This window comes from Pleurodeles waltl, chromosome 4_2 (assembly GCF_031143425.1).
Source record: "Pleurodeles waltl isolate 20211129_DDA chromosome 4_2, aPleWal1.hap1.20221129, whole genome shotgun sequence".
In the NCBI taxonomy this organism is placed as follows: Eukaryota; Metazoa; Chordata; class Amphibia; order Caudata; family Salamandridae; genus Pleurodeles; species Pleurodeles waltl.
This window is the reverse complement of record NC_090443.1, coordinates 1064996670-1065018864: the sequence shown is the minus strand read 5'-3', so window position 1 is coordinate 1065018864 and position 22195 is coordinate 1064996670. Positions and strand designations below refer to the sequence as shown.

The window sequence follows — 22195 nt, the reverse complement described above, 5'->3', positions numbered from 1 at the left end:
TCTCCTGGTCCAATTTGCGACCTCCTGGTCCCTCCAGGGCCACAGCAGCGTCCAAAAACGCTAACCGCACGCACGATTTGCAGCTAGCAAGGCTTGTTGGCGTTCTTTCGGCGGGAAAACACTCTCCACGGCGAGAGGGATCCGTCCACCAAAGGGGAAGTCTCTAGCCCTTTTCGTTCCTGCAGAAACCTCAGCTTCTTCTGCCCAGTAGAAGCTTCTTTGCACCCGCAGCTGGCATTTCCGGGGCATCTGCCCATCTCCGACTTGCTTGTGACTTTTGGACTTGGCCCCCTTGTTCCACAGGTACCCTAGATTGGAAATCCACAGTTGTTGCATTGTTGGTTTGTGTCTTTCCTGCATTATTCCTCTAACACGACTTCTTTGTCCTTAGGGGAACTTTAGTGCACTTTGCACTCACTTTTCAGGGTCTTGGGGAGGGTTATTTTTCTAACTCTCACTATTTTCTAATAGTCCCAGCGACCCTCTACAAGGTCACATAGGTTTGGGGTCCATTCGTGGTTCGCATTCCACTTTTGGAGTATATGGTTTGTGTTGCCCCTATCCCTATGTTTCCCCATTGCATCCTATTGTAACTATACATTGTTTGCACTGTTTTCTAAGACTATACTGCATATTTTTGCTATTGTGTATATATATCTTGTGTATATTTCCTATCCTCTCACTGAGGGTACACTCTAAGATACTTTGGCATATTGTCATAAAAATAAAGTACCTTTATTTTTAGTATAACTGTGTATTGTGTTTTCTTATGATATTGTGCATATGACACTAAGTGGTACTGTAGTAGCTTCACACGTCTCCTAGTTCAGCCTAAGCTGCTCTGCTAAGCTACCATTATCTATCAGCCTAAGCTGCTAGACACCCTATACACTAATAAGGGATAACTGGGCCTGGTGCAAGGTGTAAGTACCCCTTGGTACTCACTACAAGCCAGTCCAGCCTCCTACATTGGTTGTGCAGCGGTGGGATAAGTGCTTTGAGACTACTTAACACTCTTGTCATTGTACTTTTCATAGCAGAAAAATATACAAAACAAGGTCAGTGTATATACACATAGCCAAAAAGTTTTGCATTTCCTCTTTTCACTCTTTTCTAAGTGCTGAAAAGTACTTCTAAACTTTCAAAAAGTTCTTAAAAGTTTAAAAAGTTTTTTTCTGTCTTTCTAAAAAGTTCTGAAAACTTTTTTCTCTTTTTCTATCACTTTAACTCTCTCTAAAAATGTCTGGCACAGGCCAAAATGTTGATCTGTCCAAACTTGCATATGATCACCTTAGCTGGAAAGGAGCAAGGAGTCTCTGCATAGAGAGAGGTTTGAGTGTAGGGAAGAATCCTTCTTTGGAATTATTGCTTAACATGCTTAGAGAACAAGATAAGGCCATAGGGGCCACATCTGTTGAAAAGGTAGCAAATGGTTCCCAATCTGATCCAGGGACTCCCCCAGGAAAAGATTCAGGAAAGAAACTTCCTAGCCTGCCCATTACTAGACAGTCTAGCATAGTTGGTAATGATGATGAGCCACACCATACAAATAGTGTGGTCTCACATCATAGCAAAAGCATTTATTCTCACCATACTGGTAGTGATGTTTCTGTTAGCCAAGCTGTTAGGGTGGCTTCTGTAAGGGACAGTGTGAGAAGGTAGCCTCTTTCTAGCCTTGTTACCCCCACTTTTGGCCTGTTTGTGAGTGTATGTCAGGGTGTTTGTCACTGTTTTCACTGTCTCACTGGGATCCTGATAGCCAGGCCTCAGTGCTCATAGTGAAAACACCATGTTTTCAGTATGGTTGTTATGTGTCACTGGGATCCTGCTGGTCAGGACCCCAGTGCTCATAGGTTTGTGGCCTATATGTATGTGTCACTGGGACCCTGTCACACAGGGCCCCAGTGCTCATAGGTGTGCATGTATATGTTCCCTGTGTGGTGCCTAACTGTCTCACTGAGGCTCTGCTAACCAGAACCTCAGTGGTTATGCTCTCTCATTACTTTCAAATTGTCACTAACAGGCTAGTGACCATTTTTACCAATTTACATTGGCTTACTGGAACACCCTTATAATTCCCTAGTATATGGTACTGAGGTACCCAGGGTATTGGGGTTCCAGGAGATCCCTATGGGCTGCAGCATTCCTTTTGCCACCCATAGGGAGCTCTGACAATTCTTACACAGGCCTGCCACTGCAGCCTGAGTGAAATAACGTCCACGTTATTTCACAGCCATTTTACACTGCACTTAAGTAACTTATAAGTCACCTATATGTCTAACCTTTACCTGGTAAAGGTTAGGTGCAAAGTTACTTAGTGTGAGGGCACCCTGGCACTAGCCCAGGTGCCCCCACATTGTTCAGAGCCAATTCACTGAACTTTGTGAGTGCGGGGACACCATTACACGCGTGCACTACATATAGGTCACTACCTATATGTAGCTTCACCATGGTAACTCCGAATATGGCCATGTAACATGTCTATGATCATGGAATTGCCCCCTCTATGCCATCCTGGCATTGTTGGTACAATTCCATGATCCCAGTGGTCTGTAGCACAGACCCTGGTACTGCCAGACTGCCCTTCCTGGGGTTTCACTGCAGCTGCTGCTGCTGCCAACCCCTCAGACAGGCAGCTGCCCTCCTGGGGTCCAGCCAGGCCTGGCCCAGGATGGCAGAACAAAGAACTTCCTCTGAGAGAGGGTGTGACACCCTCTCCCTTTGGAAAATGGTGTGAAGGCAGGGGAGGAGTAGCCTCCCCCAGCCTCTGGAAATGCTTTGTTGGGCACAGATGTGCCCAATTCTGCATAAGCCAGTCTACACCGGTTCAGGGACCCCTTAGCCCCTGCTCTGGCGCGAAACTGGACAAAGGAAAGGGGAGTGACCACTCCCCTGACCTGCACCTCCCCTGGGAGGTGTCCAGAGCTCCTCCAGTGTGCTCCAGACCTCTGCCATCTTGGAAACAGAGGTGCTGCTGGCACACTGGACTGCTCTGAGTGGCCAGTGCCACCAGGTGACGTCAGAGACTCCTTGTGATAGGCTCCTTCAGGTGTTAGTAGCCTTTCCTCTCTCCTAGGTAGCCAAACCCTCTTTTCTGGCTATTTAGGGTCTCTGTCTCTGGGGAAACTTTAGATAACGAATGCATGAGCTCAGCCGAGTTCCTCTGCATCTCTCTCTTCACCTTCTGATAAGGAAACGACCGCTGACCGCGCTGGAAGCCTGCAAACCTGCAACATAGTAGCAAAGACGACTACTGCAACTCTGTAACGCTGATCCTGCCGCCTTCTCGACTGTTTTCCTGCTTGTGCATGCTGTGGGGGTAGCCTGCCTCCTCTCTGCACCAGAAGCTCCGAAGAAATCTCCCGTGGGTCGACGGAATCTTCCCCCTGCAACCGCAGGCACCAAAAAGCTGCATCACCGGTCCCTTGGGTCTCCTCTCAGCACGACGAGCGAGGTCCCTCGAATCCAGCGACTCTGTCCAAGTGACCCCCACAGTCCAGTGACTCTTCAGCCCAAGTTTGGTGTAGGTAAGTCCTTGCCTCACCTCGCTGGGCTGCATTGCTGGGAACCGCGACTTTGCAGCTACTCCGGCCCCTGTGCACTTCCGGCGGAAATCCTTCGTGCACAGCCAAGCCTGGGTCCACGGCACTCTAACCTGCATTGCACGACTTTCTAAGTTGGTCTCCGGCGACGTGGGACTCCTTTGTGCAACTTCGGCGAGCACTGTTTCACGCATCCTCGTAGTGCCTGTTTCTGGCCCTTCTCCGGGTGCTACCTGCTTCAGTGAGGGCTCTTTGTCTTGCTCGACGGCCCCTCTCTCTGCAGGTCCAATTTGCGACCTCCTGGTCCCTCCTGGGCCCCAGCAGCGTCCAAAAACGCCAAACGCACGATTTGCGTGTAGCAAGGCTTGTTGGCGTCCTTCCGGCGGGAAAACACTTCTGCACGACTCTCCAAGGTGAGAGGGATCCGTCCACCAAAGGGGAAGTCTCTAGCCCTTTTCGTTCCTGCAGAAACCTCAGCTTCTTCTGTCCAGTCGAAGCTTCTTTGCACCCGCAGCTGGCATTTCCTGGGCATCTGCCCATCTCCGACTTGCTTGTGACTTTTGGACTTGGTCCCCTTGTTCCACAGGTACCCTAGATTGGAAATCCACAGTTGTTGCATTGCTGGTTTGTGTCTTTCCTGCATTATTCCTCTGACACGACTATTTTGTCCTTAGGGGAACTTTAGTGCACTTTGCACTCACTTTTCAGGGTCTTGGGGAGGGTTATTTTGCTAACTCTCACTATTTTCTAATAGTCCCAGCGACCCTCTACAAGGTCACATAGGTTTGGGGTCCATTCGTGGTTCACATTCCACTTCTGGAGTATATGGTTTGTGTTGCCCCTATCCCTATGTTTCCCCATTGCATCCTATTGTAACTATACATTGTTTGCACTGTTTTCTAAGACTATACTGCATATTTTTGCTATTGTGTGTATATATCTTGTGTATATTTCCTATCCTCTCACTGAGGGTACACTCTAAGATACTTTGGCATATTGTCATAAAAATAAAGTACCTTTATTTTTAGTATAACTGTGTATTGTGTTTTCTTATGATATTGTGCATATGACACTAAGTGGTACTGTAGTAGCTTCACACGTCTCCTAGTTCAGCCTAAGCTGCTCTGCTAAGCTACCATTATCTATCAGCCTAAGCTGCTAGACACCCTATACACTAATAAGGGATAACTGGGCCTGGTGCAAGGTGCAAGTACCCCTTGGTACTCACTACAAGCCAGTCCAGCCTCCTACAGACAGGTCTCCTTCTGTTCATTCTTCTGTGTCTAAGAATGTCCCTCCCACCAACCCTGATGACAGAATGTTAGAGAGGGAACTCAATAAGTTGAGAGTGGAACAAACCAGACTGAAGCTTAAAAAGCAACAGCTGGATTTGGATAGACAGTCTTTTGAACTAGAGAAAGAAAGACGGAAGTTGGGTTTAGATACCCATGGTGGCAGCAGCAGTATTCCCCATAGTCATCCTGCAAAAGAGCATGATTCCAGGAATCTGCATAAGATAGTTCCCCCTTATAAGGAGGGGGATGACATTAACAAGTGGTTTGCTGCACTTGAGAGGGCCTGTGTTGTACAGGATGTCCCTCAAAGGCAGTGGGCTGCTATCCTATGGCTATCATGTAGTGGAAAAGGTAGGGATAGGCTCCTTACTGTGAAAGAAAATGATGCTAATAATTTCCAAGTTCTTAAGAATGCACTCCTGGATGGTTATGGCTTAACCACTGAACAATACAGGATAAAGTTCAGAGAGACCAAAAAGGAGTCTTCACAAGACTGGGTTGATTTCATTGACCATTCACTGAAGGCCTTGGAGGGGTGGTTACATGGCAGTAAAGTTACTGATTATGACAGCCTGTATAACTTGATCCTGAGAGAGCATATTCTTAATAATTGTGTGTCTGATTTGTTGCACCAGTACTTGGTGGACTCTGATCTGACCTCTCCCCAAGAATTGGGAAAGAAGGCAGACAAATGGGTCAGAACAAGGGTGAACAGAAAAGTTCATACAGGGGGTGACAAAGATGGCAACAAAAAGAAGGATGGTAAGTCTTCTGACAAGGGTGGGGACAAATCTAAAAATGAGTCTTCATCAGGCCCACAAAAACACTCTGGTGGGGGTGGTGGGCCCAAATCCTCTTTTAATCAGAACAAGGAAAAGAAACCATGGTGCTATTTATGTAAAATAAAAGGCCATTGGACAACAGATCCCAGTTGTCCAAAGAAAAGCACCAATGCTCCTACCACTACAACCCCTACTGCTACCCCTAGTGTCCCTACTAATAACAGTGGTGGTGGGAGCAAACCTACTAATAGCCAATCCAAGGGAGTAGCTGGGCTCACTATTGGTAACTTAGTTGGGGTTGGCCTTGTTAGGGAGGCCACAGGGGCTGTGTTAGTCTCTGAGGGGGCTATTGATTTAGCCACCTTAGTTGCTTGTCCCCTTAATATGGATAAGTACAAGCAGCTACCCCTAATAAATGGTGTTGAGGTTCAGGCCTACAGGGACACTGGTGCCAGTGTGACTATGGTCATAGAGAAACTGGTCCACCCTGAACAACACCTACTTGGTCACCAGTACCAAGTAACCGATGCTCACAACAACACACTTAGCCACCCCATGGCTGTTGTAAATCTCAACTGGGGGGGTGTTACTGGTCCAAAGAAAGTTGTAGTAGCTTCAGATTTACCTGTAGACTGTCTATTAGGGAATGATTTGAAGACATCAACTTGGTCAGATGTGGAGTTGGAGGCCCATGCAGCAATGCTGGGCATCCCAGGGCATATTTTTGCTTTGACAAGGGCTCAGGCCAAAAAGCAAAAAGGACAGGGAAGCTTGGATCCTGGAACAATGGACCAAGTGCTCCCTAAAGATAGGGCTAGTAGAAGCAAACCACTTCCTACTATCCCTCCCTCTACAGTAGATTCTACTTCTGAGGAAGAAGAATTCCCTCCCTGTGCAGAACCTACACCAGAGGAGCTGGAAGCAGACACTGCTGAGCTTTTGGGTGAAGGGGGGCCTGCCAGAGAGGAGCTGAGTGTGGCACAGCAAACCTGTCCCACATTAGAGGGTCTCAGACAGCAAGCTGTCAAACAGGCTAATGGGGATGTCAGTGACTCTCACAGAGTTTACTGGGAGGACAACCTCTTGTACACTGAGCATAGGGATCCTAAACCTGGAGCTGCCAGGAGATTAGGGATTCCTCAGGAGTACAGAAAGTTCCTCCTAACCCTGGCACATGACATTCCCCTAGCTGGGCACCTGGGTCAAATGAAAACTTGGACAGACTGGTTCCATTGTTTCATTGGCCTAGGATGTCTGAGGACACAAAGGAATTTTGTAAGTCCTGTGAAACCTGTCAAGCCAGTGGCAAGACAGGTGGCACCCCAAAGGCACCCCTTATTCCACTGCCTGTGGTTGGGGTTCCCTTTGAAAGGGTAGGGGTTGACATAGTTGGCCCCCTTGACCCTCCTACTGCTTCAGGCAATAGGTTTATCTTGGTGGTAGTGGACCATGCCACAAGATATCCTGAAGCTATTCCTTTAAGGACCACTACAGCACCTGCAGTGGCAAAGGCCCTCCTGGGAATATTTTCCAGGGTGGGCTTCCCAAAGGAAGTGGTATCAGACAGGGGAAGCAATTTCATGTCTGCATACTTAAAGGCCATGTGGAAGGACTGTGGTGTAACGTACAAGTTCACAACACCCTATCATCCACAAACAAATGGACTGGTGGAGAGATTTAATAAAACTCTCAAAGGCATGATTATGGGTCTCCCTGAAAAACTCCGCAGGAGATGGGATATCCTTCTACCATGCCTCCTTTTTGCCTACAGGGAGGTACCCCAGAAAGGAGTGGGCTTCAGCCCCTTTGAACTTCTTTTTGGACACCCTGTTAGGGGTCCACTCACACTTGTAAAGGAGGGTTGGGAACAACCTTTAAAAGCTCCTAAGCAGGATATTGTGGATTATGTACTTGGCCTCAGATCAAGAATGGCTGAGTACATGAAAAAGGCCAGTAAAAACCTTCAGGCCAGCCAAGAGCTCCAGAAGCAATGGCATGATCAGAAGGCTGTTTTGGTTCAGTACCAACCAGGGCAGAAAGTGTGGGTCTTGGAGCCTGTGGCCCCAAGAGCACTCCAAGATAAATGGAGTGGACCCCACACAATTGTTGAAAAGAAGGGAGAAGTCACCTATTTAGTTGACTTAGGCACTGCCAGGAGTCCCCTTAGGGTGCTCCATGTCAACCGCCTGAAACCCTACTATGACAGGGCTGATCTCACCCTGCTCATGGCAACTGATGAGGGACAGGAAGAAGACAGTGATCCTCTACCTGATCTCTTCTCTTCCACAGAACAAGATGCTCTTGTGGAAGGTGTAGTTTTGGCTGATTGTCTTACTGCTGAGCAGAAAGACAATTGCATAAATCTCCTAGATCAATTCTCTGAACTCTTCTCTACTGTGCCAGGTACCACTTCTTGGTGTGAGCACACTATAGATACTGGAGACAGTTTACCTGTCAAAAGTAAGATCTATAGGCAGCCTGACCATGTCAGAGACTGCATAAAGCAAGAGGTCCAGAACATGTTAGAACTAGGAGTGGTTGAGCACTCTGATAGTCCATGGGCTTCTCCTGTGGTACTGGTACCAAAACCCCATTCCAAAGATGGAAAGAAGGAAATGCGGTTTTGTGTAGACTATAGAGGTCTCAACTTGGTAACCAAAACTGATGCTCACCCTATACCCAGGGCAGATGAGCTCATAGATACACTGGCATCTGCCAAGTATCTAAGCACTTTTGACTTGACTGCAGGGTATTGGCAGATCAAATTGTGAGAAGATGCTAAACCTAAGACTGCATTTTCTACCATTGGAGGACATTACCAGTTTACTGTAATGCCTTTTGGTTTGAAAAATGCACCTGCCACTTTTCAGAGGTTGGTGAACACAGTCCTGCAAGGGCTGGAAGCTTTCAGTGCAGCATATTTGGACGATATAGCTGTCTTTAGCTCCAGCTGGGATGATCAACTGGTCCACCTATGGAAAGTTTTGGAGGCCCTGCAAAAGGCAGGCCTCACTATCAAGGCTTCAAAGTGCCAGATAGGGCAGGGTAAGGTGGTTTATCTGGGACACCTTGTTGGTGGGGAACAGATTGCACCACTACAGGGGAAAATCCAAACAATTATTGATTGGGTTCCCCCTACTACACAGACTCAAGTGAGAGCCTTCCTAGGCCTCACTGGGTATTACAGGAGGTTCATTAAGAACTATGGCTCCATTGCAGCCCCTCTTAATGACCTCACTTCCAAAAAAATGCCTAAAAAGGTATTATGGACAGCAAACTGTCAGAAAGCTTTTGAGGAGCTGAAGCAGGCCATGTGCTCTGCACCTGTCCTGAAAAGCCCTTGTTACTCTAAAACATTCTATGTCCAAACTGATGCATCTGAATTAGGAGTAGGGGCAGTCCTATCACAACTTAATTCTGAGGGCCAGGATCAACCTGTTGCTTTTATTAGTAGGAGGTTGACCCCTAGAGAAAAGCGTTGGTCTGCCATTGAGAGGGAGGCCTTTGCTGTGGTCTGGGCTCTGAAGAAGTTGAGGCCATACCTGTTTGGCACTCACTTCATTGACAGACCACAAACCTCTACTTTGGCTAAAACAAATGAAAGGTGAAAATCCTAAATTGTTGAGGTGGTCCATATCCCTACAGGGAATGGACTATACAGTGGAACATAGACCTGGGAGTAGCCACTCCAATGCAGATGGACTCTCCAGATATTTCCACTTAGAGAATGAAGACTCTTCAGGTCATGGCTAGTCTTATTGTCCTTCGTTTGGGGGGGTTGTGTAGGAAAGTACCATCTTGCCTGGCATGTTACCCCCATTTTTTCACTGTATATATGTTGTTTTAGTTGTATGTGTCACTGGGACCCTGGTAATCCAGGGCCCCAGTGCTCATAAGAGTGCCTGAATGTGTTACCTGTGTAGTGACTAACTGTCTCACTGAGGCTCTGCTAATCAGAACCTCAGTGGTTATGCTCTCTCATTTCTTTCCAAATTGTCACTAACAGGCTAGTGACCATTTTTACCAATTTACATTGGCTTACTGGAACACCCTTATAATTCCCTAGTATATGGTACTGAGGTACCCAGGGTATTGGGGTTCCAGGAGATCCCTATGGGCTGCAGCATTTCTTTTGCCACCCATAGGGAGCTCTGACAATTCTTACACAGGCCTGCCACTGCAGCCTGAGTGAAATAACGTCCACGTTATTTCACAGCCATTTTACACTGCACTTAAGTAACTTAAAAGTCACCTATATGTCTAACCTTTACCTGGTAAAGGTTAGGTGCAAAGTTACTTAGTGTGAGGGCACCCTGGCACTAGCCAAGGTGCCCCCACATTGTTCAGAGCCAATTCCCTGAACTTTGTGAGTGCGGGGACACCATTACACGCGTGCACTACATATAGGTCACTACCTATATGTAGCTTCACAATGGTAACTCCGAATATGGCCATGTAACATGTCTATGATCATGGAATTGCCCCCTCTATGCCATCCTGGCATAGTTGGCACAATCCCATGATCCCAGTGGTCTGTAGCACAGACCCTGGTACTGCCAAACTGCCCTTCCTGGGGTTTCACTGCAGCTGCTGCTGCTGCCAACCCCTCAGACAGGCATCTGCCCTCCTGGGGTCCAGCCAGGCCTGGCCCAGGATGGCAGAACAAAGAACTTCCTCTGAGAGAGGGTGTGACACCCTCTCCCTTTGGAAAATGGTGTGAAGGCAGGGGAGGAGTAGCCTCCCCCAGCCTCTGGAAATGCTTTGTTGGGCACAGAGGTGCCCAATTCTGCATAAGCCAGTCTACACCGGTTCAGGGGACCCCTTAGCCCTGCTCTGGCGCGAAACTGGACATAGGAAAGAGGAGTGACCACTCCCCTGACCTGCACCTCCCCTGGGAGGTGTCCAGAGCTCCTCCAGTGTGCTCCAGACCTCTGCCATCTTGGAAACAGAGGTGCTGCTGGCACACTGGACTGCTCTGAGTGGCCAGTGCCACCAGGTGACGTCAGAGACTCCTTGTGATTCAGAGTCAGAGGCTCCTTCAGGTGTTGCTAGCCTATCCTCTCTCCTAGGTAGCCAAACCCTCTTTTCTGGCTATTTAGGGTCTCTGTCTCTGGGGAAACTTTAGATAACGAATGCAAGAGCTCAGCCGAGTTCCTCTGCATCTCTCTCTTCACCTTCTGATAAGGAATCGACTGCTGACCGCGCTGGAAGCCTGCAAACCTGCAACATAGTAGCAAAGACGACTACTGTAACTCTTTAACGCTGATCCTGCCACCTTCTCGACTGTTTTCCTGTCTGTGCATGCTGTGGGGGTAGTCCGCCTCCTCTCTGCACCAGAAGCTCCGAAGAAATCTCCAGTGGGTCGACGGAATCTTCCCCCTGCAACCGCAGGCACCAAAAAGCTGCATTACCGGTCCCTTGGGTCTCCTCTCAGCACGACGAGCGAGGTCCCTCGAATCCAGCGACTCTATCCAAGTGACCCCCACAGTCCAGTGACTCTTCAGTCCAAGTTTGGTGGAGGTAAGTCCTTGCCTCACCTCGCTGGGCTGCATTGCTGGGAACCGCGACTTTTGCAGCTACTCCGGCCCCTGTGCACTTCCGGCGGAAATCCTTTGTGCACAGCCAAGCCTGGGTCCACGGCACTCTAACCTGCATTGCACGACTTTCTAAGTTGGTCTCCGGCGACGTGGGACTCCTTTGTGCGACTTCGGGTGAGCACTGTTTCACGCATCCTGGTAGTGCCTGTTTCTGGCACTTCTCCGGGTGCTACCTGCTGCTGAGAGGGCTCCTTGTCTTGCTCGACGTCCCCTCTCTCTCCTGGTCCAATTTGCGACCTCCTGGTCCCTCCAGGGCCACAGCAGCGTCCAAAAACGCTAACCGCACGATTTGCAGCTAGCAAGGCTTGTTGGCGTTCTTTCGACGGGAAAACACTTCTGCACGACTCTCCACGGCGAGAGTGATCCGTCCACCAAAGGGGAAGTCTCTAGCCCTTTTCGTTCCTGCAGAAACCTCAGCTTCTTCTGTCCAGTAGAAGCTTCTTTGCACCCGCAGCTGGCATTTCCGGGGCATCTGCCCATCTCCGACTTGCTTGTGACTTTTGGACTTGGTCCCCTTGTTCCACAGGTACCCTAGATTGGAAATCCACAGTTGTTGCATTGTTGGTTTGTGTCTTTCCTGCATTATTCCTCTAACACGACTTCTTTGGCCTTAGGGGAACTTTAGTGCATTTTGCACTCACTTTTCAGGGTCTTGGGGAGGGTTATTTTTCTAACTCTCACTATTTTCTAATAGTCCCAGCGACCCTCTACAAGGTCACATAGGTTTGGGGTCCATTCGTGGTTCGCATTCCACTTTTGGAGTATATGGTTTGTGTTGCCCCTATCCCTATGTTTCCCCATTGCATCCTATTGTAACTATACATTGTTTGCACTGTTTGCTAAGACTATACTGCATATTTTTGGTATTGTGTACATATATCTTGTGTATATTTCCTATCCTCTCACTGAGGGTACACTCTAAGATACTTTGGCATATTGTCATAAAAATAAAGTACCTTTATTTTTAGTATAACTGTGTATTGTGTTTTCTTATGATATTGTGCATATGACACTAAGTGGTACTGTAGTAGCTTCACACGTCTCCTAGTTCAGCCTAAGCTGCTCTGCTAAGCTACCATTATCTATCAGCCTAAGCTGCTAGACACCCCATACACTAATAAGGGATAACTGGGCCTGGTGCAAGGTGTAAGTACCCCTTGGTACTCACTACAAGCCAGTCCAGCCTCCTACAGCAAGGAACAGGATACATACCACAGTGCAATTGGACCATGCTGGAAACATGTGAACCGACATTCTAAATTGGGTAGACAGTTATCAGTTAAGGTATCAAAATAAGCAATCTTAAATCATGTGTTTAAATTCAGAGTACATAAACCTTTTGGTTTGTCACAAAAGTTATAAAATATGCAGTGAGTTAACCCCCTCACATTTCTTTTCAGGCCTTATATATATCAACACTACATGCAAAATCACGATCGTATGCCAGTAAATATTAATAGATGTTCCCACACAGCATGCTTTCTCAATATTCAGGCTGACTTCTGTTTACAGAAATTGTTAAACGATTTTCATAGTTTCACAGGATGCCCAGTGAAAGTTATAGGCTTCCAGAAGATTCACAGAGGAAAATATTAGGCTTAAAAAAACTAGCTCTATAACTAAATATGAACAAGGACACGATTAGTAAGATAACAAAATTGCCACCATGCACACATATTACCGCCTTTACATCTTCTTTTGTTGTGAAAATGTCTATCTTTTTTTTCCACAGGAGGAGCGAGGCGTGGGGCAGCAAGGCAGCGAGGAAGACGTGAACCCGAAGAAAAGAAAACTCCTACACCGAGGATGCCAGAATGCCCGGAAACAGGTGAGTCAGAAACTGACACAGGATTACCTGCGAGAGGGCTGGAATGTCAAGCACTAGAAAGCGGGCAAACTTAAATAGCTGATCACTTCCACCTCATCTAACATGGCCGTCTCACATCACAAGACCGCTGCCTGCACATAACATCGCCCGGTCTTTGTTTCCAGCCCCAGAGGGCTGCAGAATTCACTGGCCGGCAGGTACAGGGTATGGTCGGTACAAGCCCGACAGTACATCTCCACCCCCCAATAGTCCTGCCTGCAGGGTTTGGTTTGGAAGGTTATCTGTTATGAAAAAGTCATACAAGTCTAGCAGCATGCACAAGACCAGGTCTGTATCCTTTCCAGTCAATCAGATAAGATAATTTGTTACATGTCCTTTTAGAATCCAGGGTGGCTTTAACTTCCAATTCTGGTTCTTTGTTTGTCAACAGGGCTGGTGGTTTCTGTGAGAGAACGGTTCCAGGGGCAACAGGCTTCTATAAATTAATGTGAAATACGGGATGAACACGCATGGTTGTTGGCAGGTCCAATTTCATGGCCACATTGTTTATCTTTTTTAAGATGTTGAATGGTCTGATGTATCAAGCCTGAAATTTTCTTGAACCCTTCAAACAAATATTTTATGTGGAAAGGCAAACGTCTTGATCTTCCATTAGTAGTAGACCTGGTTGACGATGTTTATTTGCTTGTGCTTGGTACTGTGTCTTGGCAATAGACAGATTGTCTTGTGCCTTGCAATGTATTCTTTTTAATTGGTGTACTCCCTGACTTTTTGCCTTTGCTGATGCTATGTTTTGATTTGAAAGTGTGCTGAGGCCTGCTAACCAGGCCCCAGCACCAGTGTTCTTTCCCTAACCTGTACTTTTGTTTTCACAATTGGCACACCCTGGCATCCAGGTAAGTCCCTTGTAACTGGTACCCCTGGTACCAAGGGCCCTGATGCCAGGGAAGGTCTCTAAGGGCTGCAGCATATCTTATGCCACCCTGGGGACCCCTCACTCAGCACAGACACACTGCTTGCCAGCTTGTGTGTGCTGGTGAGGACAAAACGAGTAAGTCGACATGGCACTCCCCTCAGGGTGCCATGCCAACCTCAGACTGCCTATGCAGTATAGATAAGTCACCCTCTAGCAGGCCTTACAGCCCTAAGGCAGGGTGCACTATACCATAGGTGAGGGCACCAGTGCATGAGCACTGTGCCCCTACAGTGTCTAAGCCAAACCTTAGACATTGTAAGTGCAGGGTAGCCATAAGAGTATATGGTCTGGGAGTCTGTCAAACACGAACTCCACAGCACCATAATGGCTACACTGAAAACTGGGAAGTTTGGTATCAAACTTCTCAGCACAATAAATGCACACTGATGCCAGTGTACATTTTATTGTAACATACACCCCAGAGGGCACCTTCGAGGTGCCCCCTGAAACCTTAAGCAACTACCCGTGTAGGCTGACTGGTTTTAGCAGCCTGCCACACTCGAGACATGTTGCTGGCCACATGGGGAGAGTGCCTTTGTCACTCTGTGGCTAGTAACAAAGCCTGCACTGGGTGGAGATGCTTATCACCTCCCCCTTGCAGGAGCTGTAACACCTGGCGGTGAGCCTCAAAGGCTCACCCCCTTTGTTACAGCACCACAGGGCATTCCAGCTAGTGGAGTTGCCCGCCCCCTGCGGCCACGGTCCCACTTTTTGCGGCAAGGCCAGAGGAGATAATGAGAAAAACAAGGAGGAGTCACTGACCAGTCAGAACAGCCCCTAAGGCAACCTGAGCTGAAGTGAGTCTGACTTTTAGGAATCCTCTATCTTGCAGATGGAGGATCCCCCAATAGGGATAGGAATGTGACCCCCTCCCCTTGGGAGGAGGCACAAAGAGGGTGTAGCCACCCTCAGGGCTAGTAGCCATTGGCTACTGCCCTCCCTGACCTAAACACACCCCTAAATTCTGTATTTAGGGGCTCCCCTGAACCTAGGAACTCAGATTCCTGCAACCTAAGAAGAAGAGGACTGCTAAGCTGAAAAACCCTGCAGAGAAGACGGAGACACCAACTGCTTTGGCCCCAGCTCTACCGGCCTGTCTCCCCCCCTTCTGAAGACACTGCTCCAGCGACGCTTTCCCCAGGGACCAGCGACCTCTGAATCCTCAGAGGACTGCCCTGCTCTAAAAGGACCAAGAAACTCCAGAGGACAGCGGCTCTGTTCACCCAAGACTGCAACTTTGTTTCCAAAGAAGCAACTGCAAGACAACTGCGTTTCCCTCCAGAAGCGTGAGACTTGCAACTCTGCACCTGACGCCCCCGGCTCGACTTGTGGAGAAACAACACTTCAGGAAGGACTCCCCGGCGACTACGAGACTGTGAGTAGCCAGAGTTGAGCCCCCACCCCGACGCCTGCAGAGGGAATCCCGAGGCTCCCCCTGACCGCGACTGCCTGACTCTCAGATCCCGACGCCTGGAAAAGACCCTCCACCCGCAGCCCCCAGGACCTGAAAGATCAGACCTCCAGTGCAGGAGTGACCCCCAGGAGGCCCTCTCCCTTGCCCAGGTGGTGGCTACCCTGAGGAGCCCCCCCCCCTTGCCTGCCTGCATCGCTAAAGAGACCCCTTGGTCTCCCATTGATTTCCATTGGAAAACCGACGTGTGTTTGCACACTGCACCCGGCCGCCCCCGTGCTGCTGAGGGTGTACTTTCTGTGCTAACTTGTGTCCCCCCCGGTGCCCTACAAAACCCCCCTGGTCTGCCCTCCGAAGACGCGGGTACCTACCTGCTGGCAGACTGGAACCGGGGCACTCCCTTTTCCATTGAAGCCTATGCGTTTTGGGCACCACTTTGAACTCTGCACCTGACCGGCCCTGAGCTGCTGATGTGGTAACTTTGGGGTTGCTCTGAACCCCCAACGGTGGGCTACCTTGGACCCAAACTTGAACCCCGTAGGTGGTTTACTTACCTGCAAAAACTAACTAACTCTTACGCCCCCTAGGAACTGTGAAAATTGCACTGTCTAGTTTTAAAATAGCTATATGTGATTTATTTGAAAAGTATATATGCTATTGTGATTATTCAAAGTTCCTAAAGTACCTACCTGCAATACCTTTCATTTAAAGTATTACATGTAAAATTTGAACCTGTGGTTCTTAAAATAAACTAAGAAAATATATTTTTCTATACAAAAACCTATTGGCCTGGAATTGTCTCTGAGTGTGTGTTCCTCATTTATTGCCTGTGTGTGTACAACAAATGCTTAACACTACTCCTTTGATAAGGCTACTGCTCGACCACACTACCACAAAATAGAGCATTAGTATTATCTCTTTTTGCCACTATCTTACCTCTAAGGGGAACCCTTGGACTCTGTGCATACTATTCCTTACTTTGAAATAGCACATACAGAGCCAACTTCCTACATTGGTGGATCAGCGGTGGGGTAGAAGACTTTGCATTTGCTGGACTACTCAGCCAAAACCTGATCACACGACAAATTCCAAAAATTGTCATTAGAAATTGATTTTTGCAATTTGAACTATTTTTCTAAATGTTTAAAAGTCCTGCTAGGGCCTTGTGTTAGTCCCTGTTAGCATTTTTTTTAGAGTTTAAAAGTTTTGTGAAAGTTTGAATTAGGTTCTAGAACTAGTTTTAGCTTCTTAAAATGTATTCCAACTTTTAGAAAGATAATGCCTGGTGCAGATAAGAATGTGGTGGAACTCGACCTCACACCTTACCTCCATCTTAAGATGAGGGAGCTAAGGTCTCTCTGTAAGATAAAGAAATTCCCAATTGGCTTAAGACCCTCCAAACAACAGCTCCAGGAGCTTTTGGCAGAGTTTGAAAAAGCCAACCCCTCTGAGGATGACAACCCAGAGGATGTGGATAGTGAACTGGAGGAGAATTCCCAACTTCCAGTCCTAACTAGGGAACCCAGGGACCCTGAATCCCTGATTCCAACTGTGTTAGTCAGAGATGCTGCTTCCCTCACAGGAGGGGCCAGCACCTCTGAAATCACTGAGGATAGCCTCGGTGAAGATGACCTCCTGTTAGCCAGGATGGCCAAAAGATTGGCTTTGGAGAGACAGCTCCTAGCCATAGAAAGGGAAAGACAAGAGATGGGCCTAGGTCCCATCAATGGTGGCAGCAACTTAAATAGGGTCAGATATTCTCCTGACATGTTGAAAATCCCTAAAGGGATTGTGACTAAATATGAAGATGGTGATGACATCACCAAATGGTTCACAGCTTTTGAGAGGGCTTGTGTAACCAGAAAAGTAAACAGATCTCACTGGGGTGCTCTCCTTTGGGAAATGTTCACTGCAAAGTGTAGGGATAGACTCCTCACACTCTCTGGAAAAGATGCAGAATCTTATGACCTCATGAAGGGAACCCTCCCTGAAAAACTCAAAAGGAGATGGGATGTCCCCTTGCCATGTCTGCTTTTCGCTTACAGAGAGGTGCCTCAGAAGGGAGTAGGGTTCTCACCCTTAGAAATTCTGTTTGGCCACCCTGTAAGGGGACCACTAGCTCTTGTAAAAGAAGGCTGGGAGAGACCTCTTCATGAGCCTAAACAAGACATAGTGGACTATGTACTTGGCCTACGTTCAAGGATGGCAGAGTACATGGAAAAGGCAAGTAAAAACCTTGAGGCCAGCCAACAGCTCCAGAAGTTTTGGTATGACCAAAAGGCTGCAATGGTTGAATTTCAACCAGGGCAGAAAGTCTGGGTTTTGGAGCCTGTGGCTCCCAGGGCACTTCAGGACAAATGGAGTGGCCCTTACCCAGTGCTAGAGAAGAAGAGTCAGGTCACCTACCTGGTGGACCTAGGCACTAGCAGGACCCCCAAGAGGGTGATCCATGTGAAACGCCTTAAGCTCTTCCATGATAGTGCTGATGTGAATCTGTTGATAGTAACAGATGAGGACCAGGAAGCTGAGAGTGAACCTCTCCCTGATCTCCTCTCATCAAACCCTAAAGATGGGTGTAGGAAAGTACCATCTTGCCTGGCATGTTACCCCCATATTTCACTGTATATATGTTGTTTTAGTTGTATGTGTCACTGGGACCCTGCCAGCCAGGGCCCCAGTGCTCATAAGTGTGCCCTGAATGTGTTACCTGTGTTATGACTAACTGTCTCACTGAGGCTCTGCTAATCGGAACCTCAGTGGTTATGCTCTCTCATTTCTTTCCAAATTGTCACTAACAGGCTAGTGACCAATTTCACCAATTTACATTGGCATACTGAAACACCCTTATAATTCCCTAGTATATGGTACTGAGGTACCCAGGGTATTGGGGTTCCAGGAGATCCCTATGGGCTGCAGCATTTCTTTTGCCACCCATAGGGAGCTCTGACAATTCTTACACAGGCCTGCCACTGCAGCCTGAGTGAAATAACGTCCACGTTATTTCACAGCCATTTACCACTGCACTTAAGTAACTTATAAGTCACCTATATGTCTAACCTTTACCTGGTAAAGGTGAGGTGCAAAGTTACTTAGTGTGTGGACACCCTGGCACTAGCCAAGGTGACCCCACATAGTTCAGGGCAACTTCCCCGGACTTTGTGAGTGCGGGGACACCATTACACGCGTGCACTCACCTATGTGTAGCTTCACAATGGTAACTCCGAATATGGCCATGTAACATGTCTATGATCATGGAATCGCCCCCTCTATGCCATCCTGGCCTTGTTGGCACAATCCCATGATCCCACGGGTCTCTAGCACAGACCCGGGTACTGCCAAACTGCCTTTTCAGGGGTTTCACTGCAGCCGCTGCTGCTGCCAACCCCTCAGACAGGTTTCTGCCCTCCTGGGGTCCAGCCAGGCTTGGCCCAGGAAGACAGAACAAAGGACTTCCTCAGAGAGAGGGTGTTACACCCTCTCCCTTTGGAAAAAGGTGTTAAGGCAGGGGAGGAGTACCCCCCCCCAGCCTCTGGAAATGCTTTCATGGGCACAGATGGTGCCCATTTCTGCATAAACCAGTCTACACCGGTTCAGGGACCCCTCAGCCCTGCTCTGGCGCGAAACTGAACAAAGGAAAGGGGAGTGACCACTCCCCTGACCTGCACCTCCCCTGGGAGGTGCCCAGAGCTCCTCCAGTGTGCTCCAGACCTCTGCCATCTTGGAAACAGAGGTGCTGCTGGACTGCTCTGAGTGGCCAGGGCCAGCAGGTGACGTCAGAGACTCCTTCTGATAGGCTCCTTCAGGTGTTGCTAGCCTATCCTCTCTCCTAAGTAGCCAAACCCTCTTTTCTGGCTATTTAGGGTCTCTGCTTTGGGGATTTCCTTAGATAACGAATGCAAGAGCTCATCTGAGTTGCTCTGCATCTCTCTATTCACCTTCTGCCAAGGAATCGACTGCTGACCGCGCTGGAAGCCTGCAAAACTGCAACAAAGTAGCAACGACGACTACTGCGACACTGTAACGCTAATCCAGCCACCTTCTCAACTGTTTTCCTGGTGGTGCATGCTGTGGGGGTAGTCTGCCTCCTCTCTGCACTAGAAGCTCCGAAGAAATCTCCCGTGGGTCGACGGAATCGTCCCCCTGCAACCGCAGGCACCAAAAAGCTGCATTACCGGTCTCTTGGGTCTCCTCTCAGCACGACGAGCGAGGTCCCTCGAATCCAGCAACTGTGTCCAAGTGGCCCCCACAGTCCAGTGACTCTTCAGTCCAAGTTTGGTGGAGGTAAGTCCTTGCCTCCCCACGCCAGACTGCATTGTTGGGAACTGCGTGTTTTGCAGCTGCTCCGGCTCCTGTGCACTTTCTGAGGGAATCCTTTGTGCACAGCCAAGCCTGGGTCCACGGCACTCTAACCTGCATTGCACGACCTCCTGAGTTGTCCTCCGGCGGCGTGGGACTCTCTTGTGCAACTTCGGGTGAGCACCGTTTCACTCCACTTCGTAGTGCCTGTTCCGGCACTTCTGCGGGTGCTGCCTGCTTCTGAGAGGGCTCCTTGTCTTGCTGGGCGCCCCCTCTGTCCCCTGACGCAATTGGCGACATCCTGGTCCCTCCTGGGCCACAGCAGCATCCAAAAACCCTAACCGCGAGCTTTGCAGCTAGCAAGGCTTGTTTACGGTCTTTCTGCAGGAAAACACTTCTGCACGACTCTTCACGACGTGGGACATCTATCCTCCAATTGGGAAGTTTCTAGCCCTTGTCGTACTTGCAGAATCCTCAGCTTCTACTGTCCTGTAGCAGCTTCTTTGCACCCACAGCTGGCATTTCCTGGGCATCTGCCCACTCTCGACTTGATCGTGACTTTTGGACTTGGTCCCCTTGTTCCACAGGTACCCTCGTCTGGAAATCCATTGTTGTTGCATTGCTGGTTTTGGTCTTTCCTGCAGAATTCCCCTATCACGACTTCTGTGCTCTTTGGGGAACTTTAGTGCACTTTGCACTCACTTTTCAGGGTCTTGGGGTGGGCTATTTTTCTAACCCTCACTGTTTTCTTACAGTCCCAGCGACCCTCTACAAGGTCACATAGGTTTGGGGTCCATTCGTGGTTCGCATTCCACTTTTGGAGTATATGGTTTGTGTTGCCCCTATCCCTATGTGTCCCCATTGCGTCCTATTGTAACTATACATTGTTTGCACTGTTTTCTAATACTATACTGCATACTTTTGGTATTGTGTACATATATCTTGTGTATATTTGCTATTCTCATACTGAGGGTACTCACTGAGATACTTTTGGCATATTGTCATAAAAATAAAGTACCTTTATTTTTAGTATATCTGTGTATTGCGTTTTCTTATGATATTGTGCATATGACACTAGTGGTACTGTAGGAGCTTCACTCGTCTCCTAGTTCAGCCTAAGCTGCTCTGCAGTCGTGCAGAAGTGTTTTCCCGCCGAAAGACCGCCAACAAGCCTTGCTAGCTGCAAGTCGTGCGGTTAGCGTTTTTGGATGCTGCTGTGGCCCAGGAGGGACCAGGATGTCGCCAATTGCGTCTGGGGACAGAGGGGGCGTCGAGCAAGACAAGGAGCCCTCTCAGAAGTAAGCAGCACCCGCAGAAGTGCCAGAAACAGGCACTACGAGGATGCGTGAAACGGTGCTCAGCCGAAGTCGCACAAAGGAGTCCCACGTCGCCGGACACCAACTTAGAAAGTCGTGCAATGCAGGTTAGAGTGCCGTGGACCCAGGCTTGGCTGTGCACAAAGGATTTCCGCCGGAAGTGCACAGAGGCCGGAGTAGCTGCAAAAGTCGCGGTTCCCAGCAATGCAGTCTGGCGTGGGGAGGCAAGAACTTACCTCCACCAAACTTGGACTGAAGAGTCACTGGACTGTGTGAGTCACTTGGACACAGTTGCTGGATTCAAGGGACCTCGCTCGTCGTGCTGAGAGGAGACCCAGGGGACCGGTGATGCAGTTCTTTGGTGCCTGCGGTAGCAGGGGGAATATTCCGTCGACCCACGGGAGATTTCTTCGGAGCATCTAGTGCAGAGAGGAGGCAGACTACCCCCACAGCATGCACCACCAGGAAAACAGTCGAGAAGGCGGCAGGATCAGCGTTACAGAGTTGCAGTAGTCGTCTTTGCTACTTTGTTGCAGTTTTGCAGGCTTCCAGCGCGGTCAGCAGTCGATTCCTTGGCAGAAGGTGAAGAGAGAGATGCAGAGGAACTCGGATGAGCTCTTGCATTCGTTATCTAAAGAATCCCCAGAGACAGAGACCCTAAATAGCTAGCCAGAAAAGAGGGTTTGGCTACCTAGGAGAGAGGATAGGCTAGCAACACCTGAAGGAGCCTATCAGAAGGAGTCTCTGACGTCACCTGGTGGCACTGGCCACTCAGAGCAGTCCAGTGTGCCAGCAGCACCTCTGTTTCCAAGATGGCAGAGGTCTGGAGCACACTGGAGGAGCTCTGGACACCTCCCAGGGGAGGTGCAGGTCAGGGGAGTGGTCACTCCCCTTTCCTTTGTCCAGTTTCGCGCCAGAGCAGGGCTAAGGGGTCCCTGAACCGGTGTAGACTGGCTTATGCAGAAATGGGCACCAAATGTGCCCATGAAAGCATTTCCAGAGGCTGGGGGAGGCTACTCCTCCCCTGCCTTCACACCATTTTCCAAAGGGAGAGGGTGTAACACCCTCTCTCAGAGGAAGTCCTTTGTTCTGCCATCCTGGGACAAGCCTGGCTTGACCCCAGGAGGGCAGAAACCTGTCTGAGGGGTTGGC

At 48.9% G+C, this 22195-nt stretch overlaps 1 protein-coding gene across 1 annotated transcript in view; it reads left to right on the top strand.

Annotated features, from left to right (window-relative positions):
• LOC138293764 (uncharacterized) overlaps positions 1–22195 on the top strand; it is a 113117-nt gene that overhangs the window by 10078 nt on the left and 80844 nt on the right. The window contains 1 exon segment of the mRNA XM_069233106.1: positions 12949–13044. Within this exon segment, the coding sequence (XP_069089207.1) occupies positions 12949–13044 (96 nt within the window).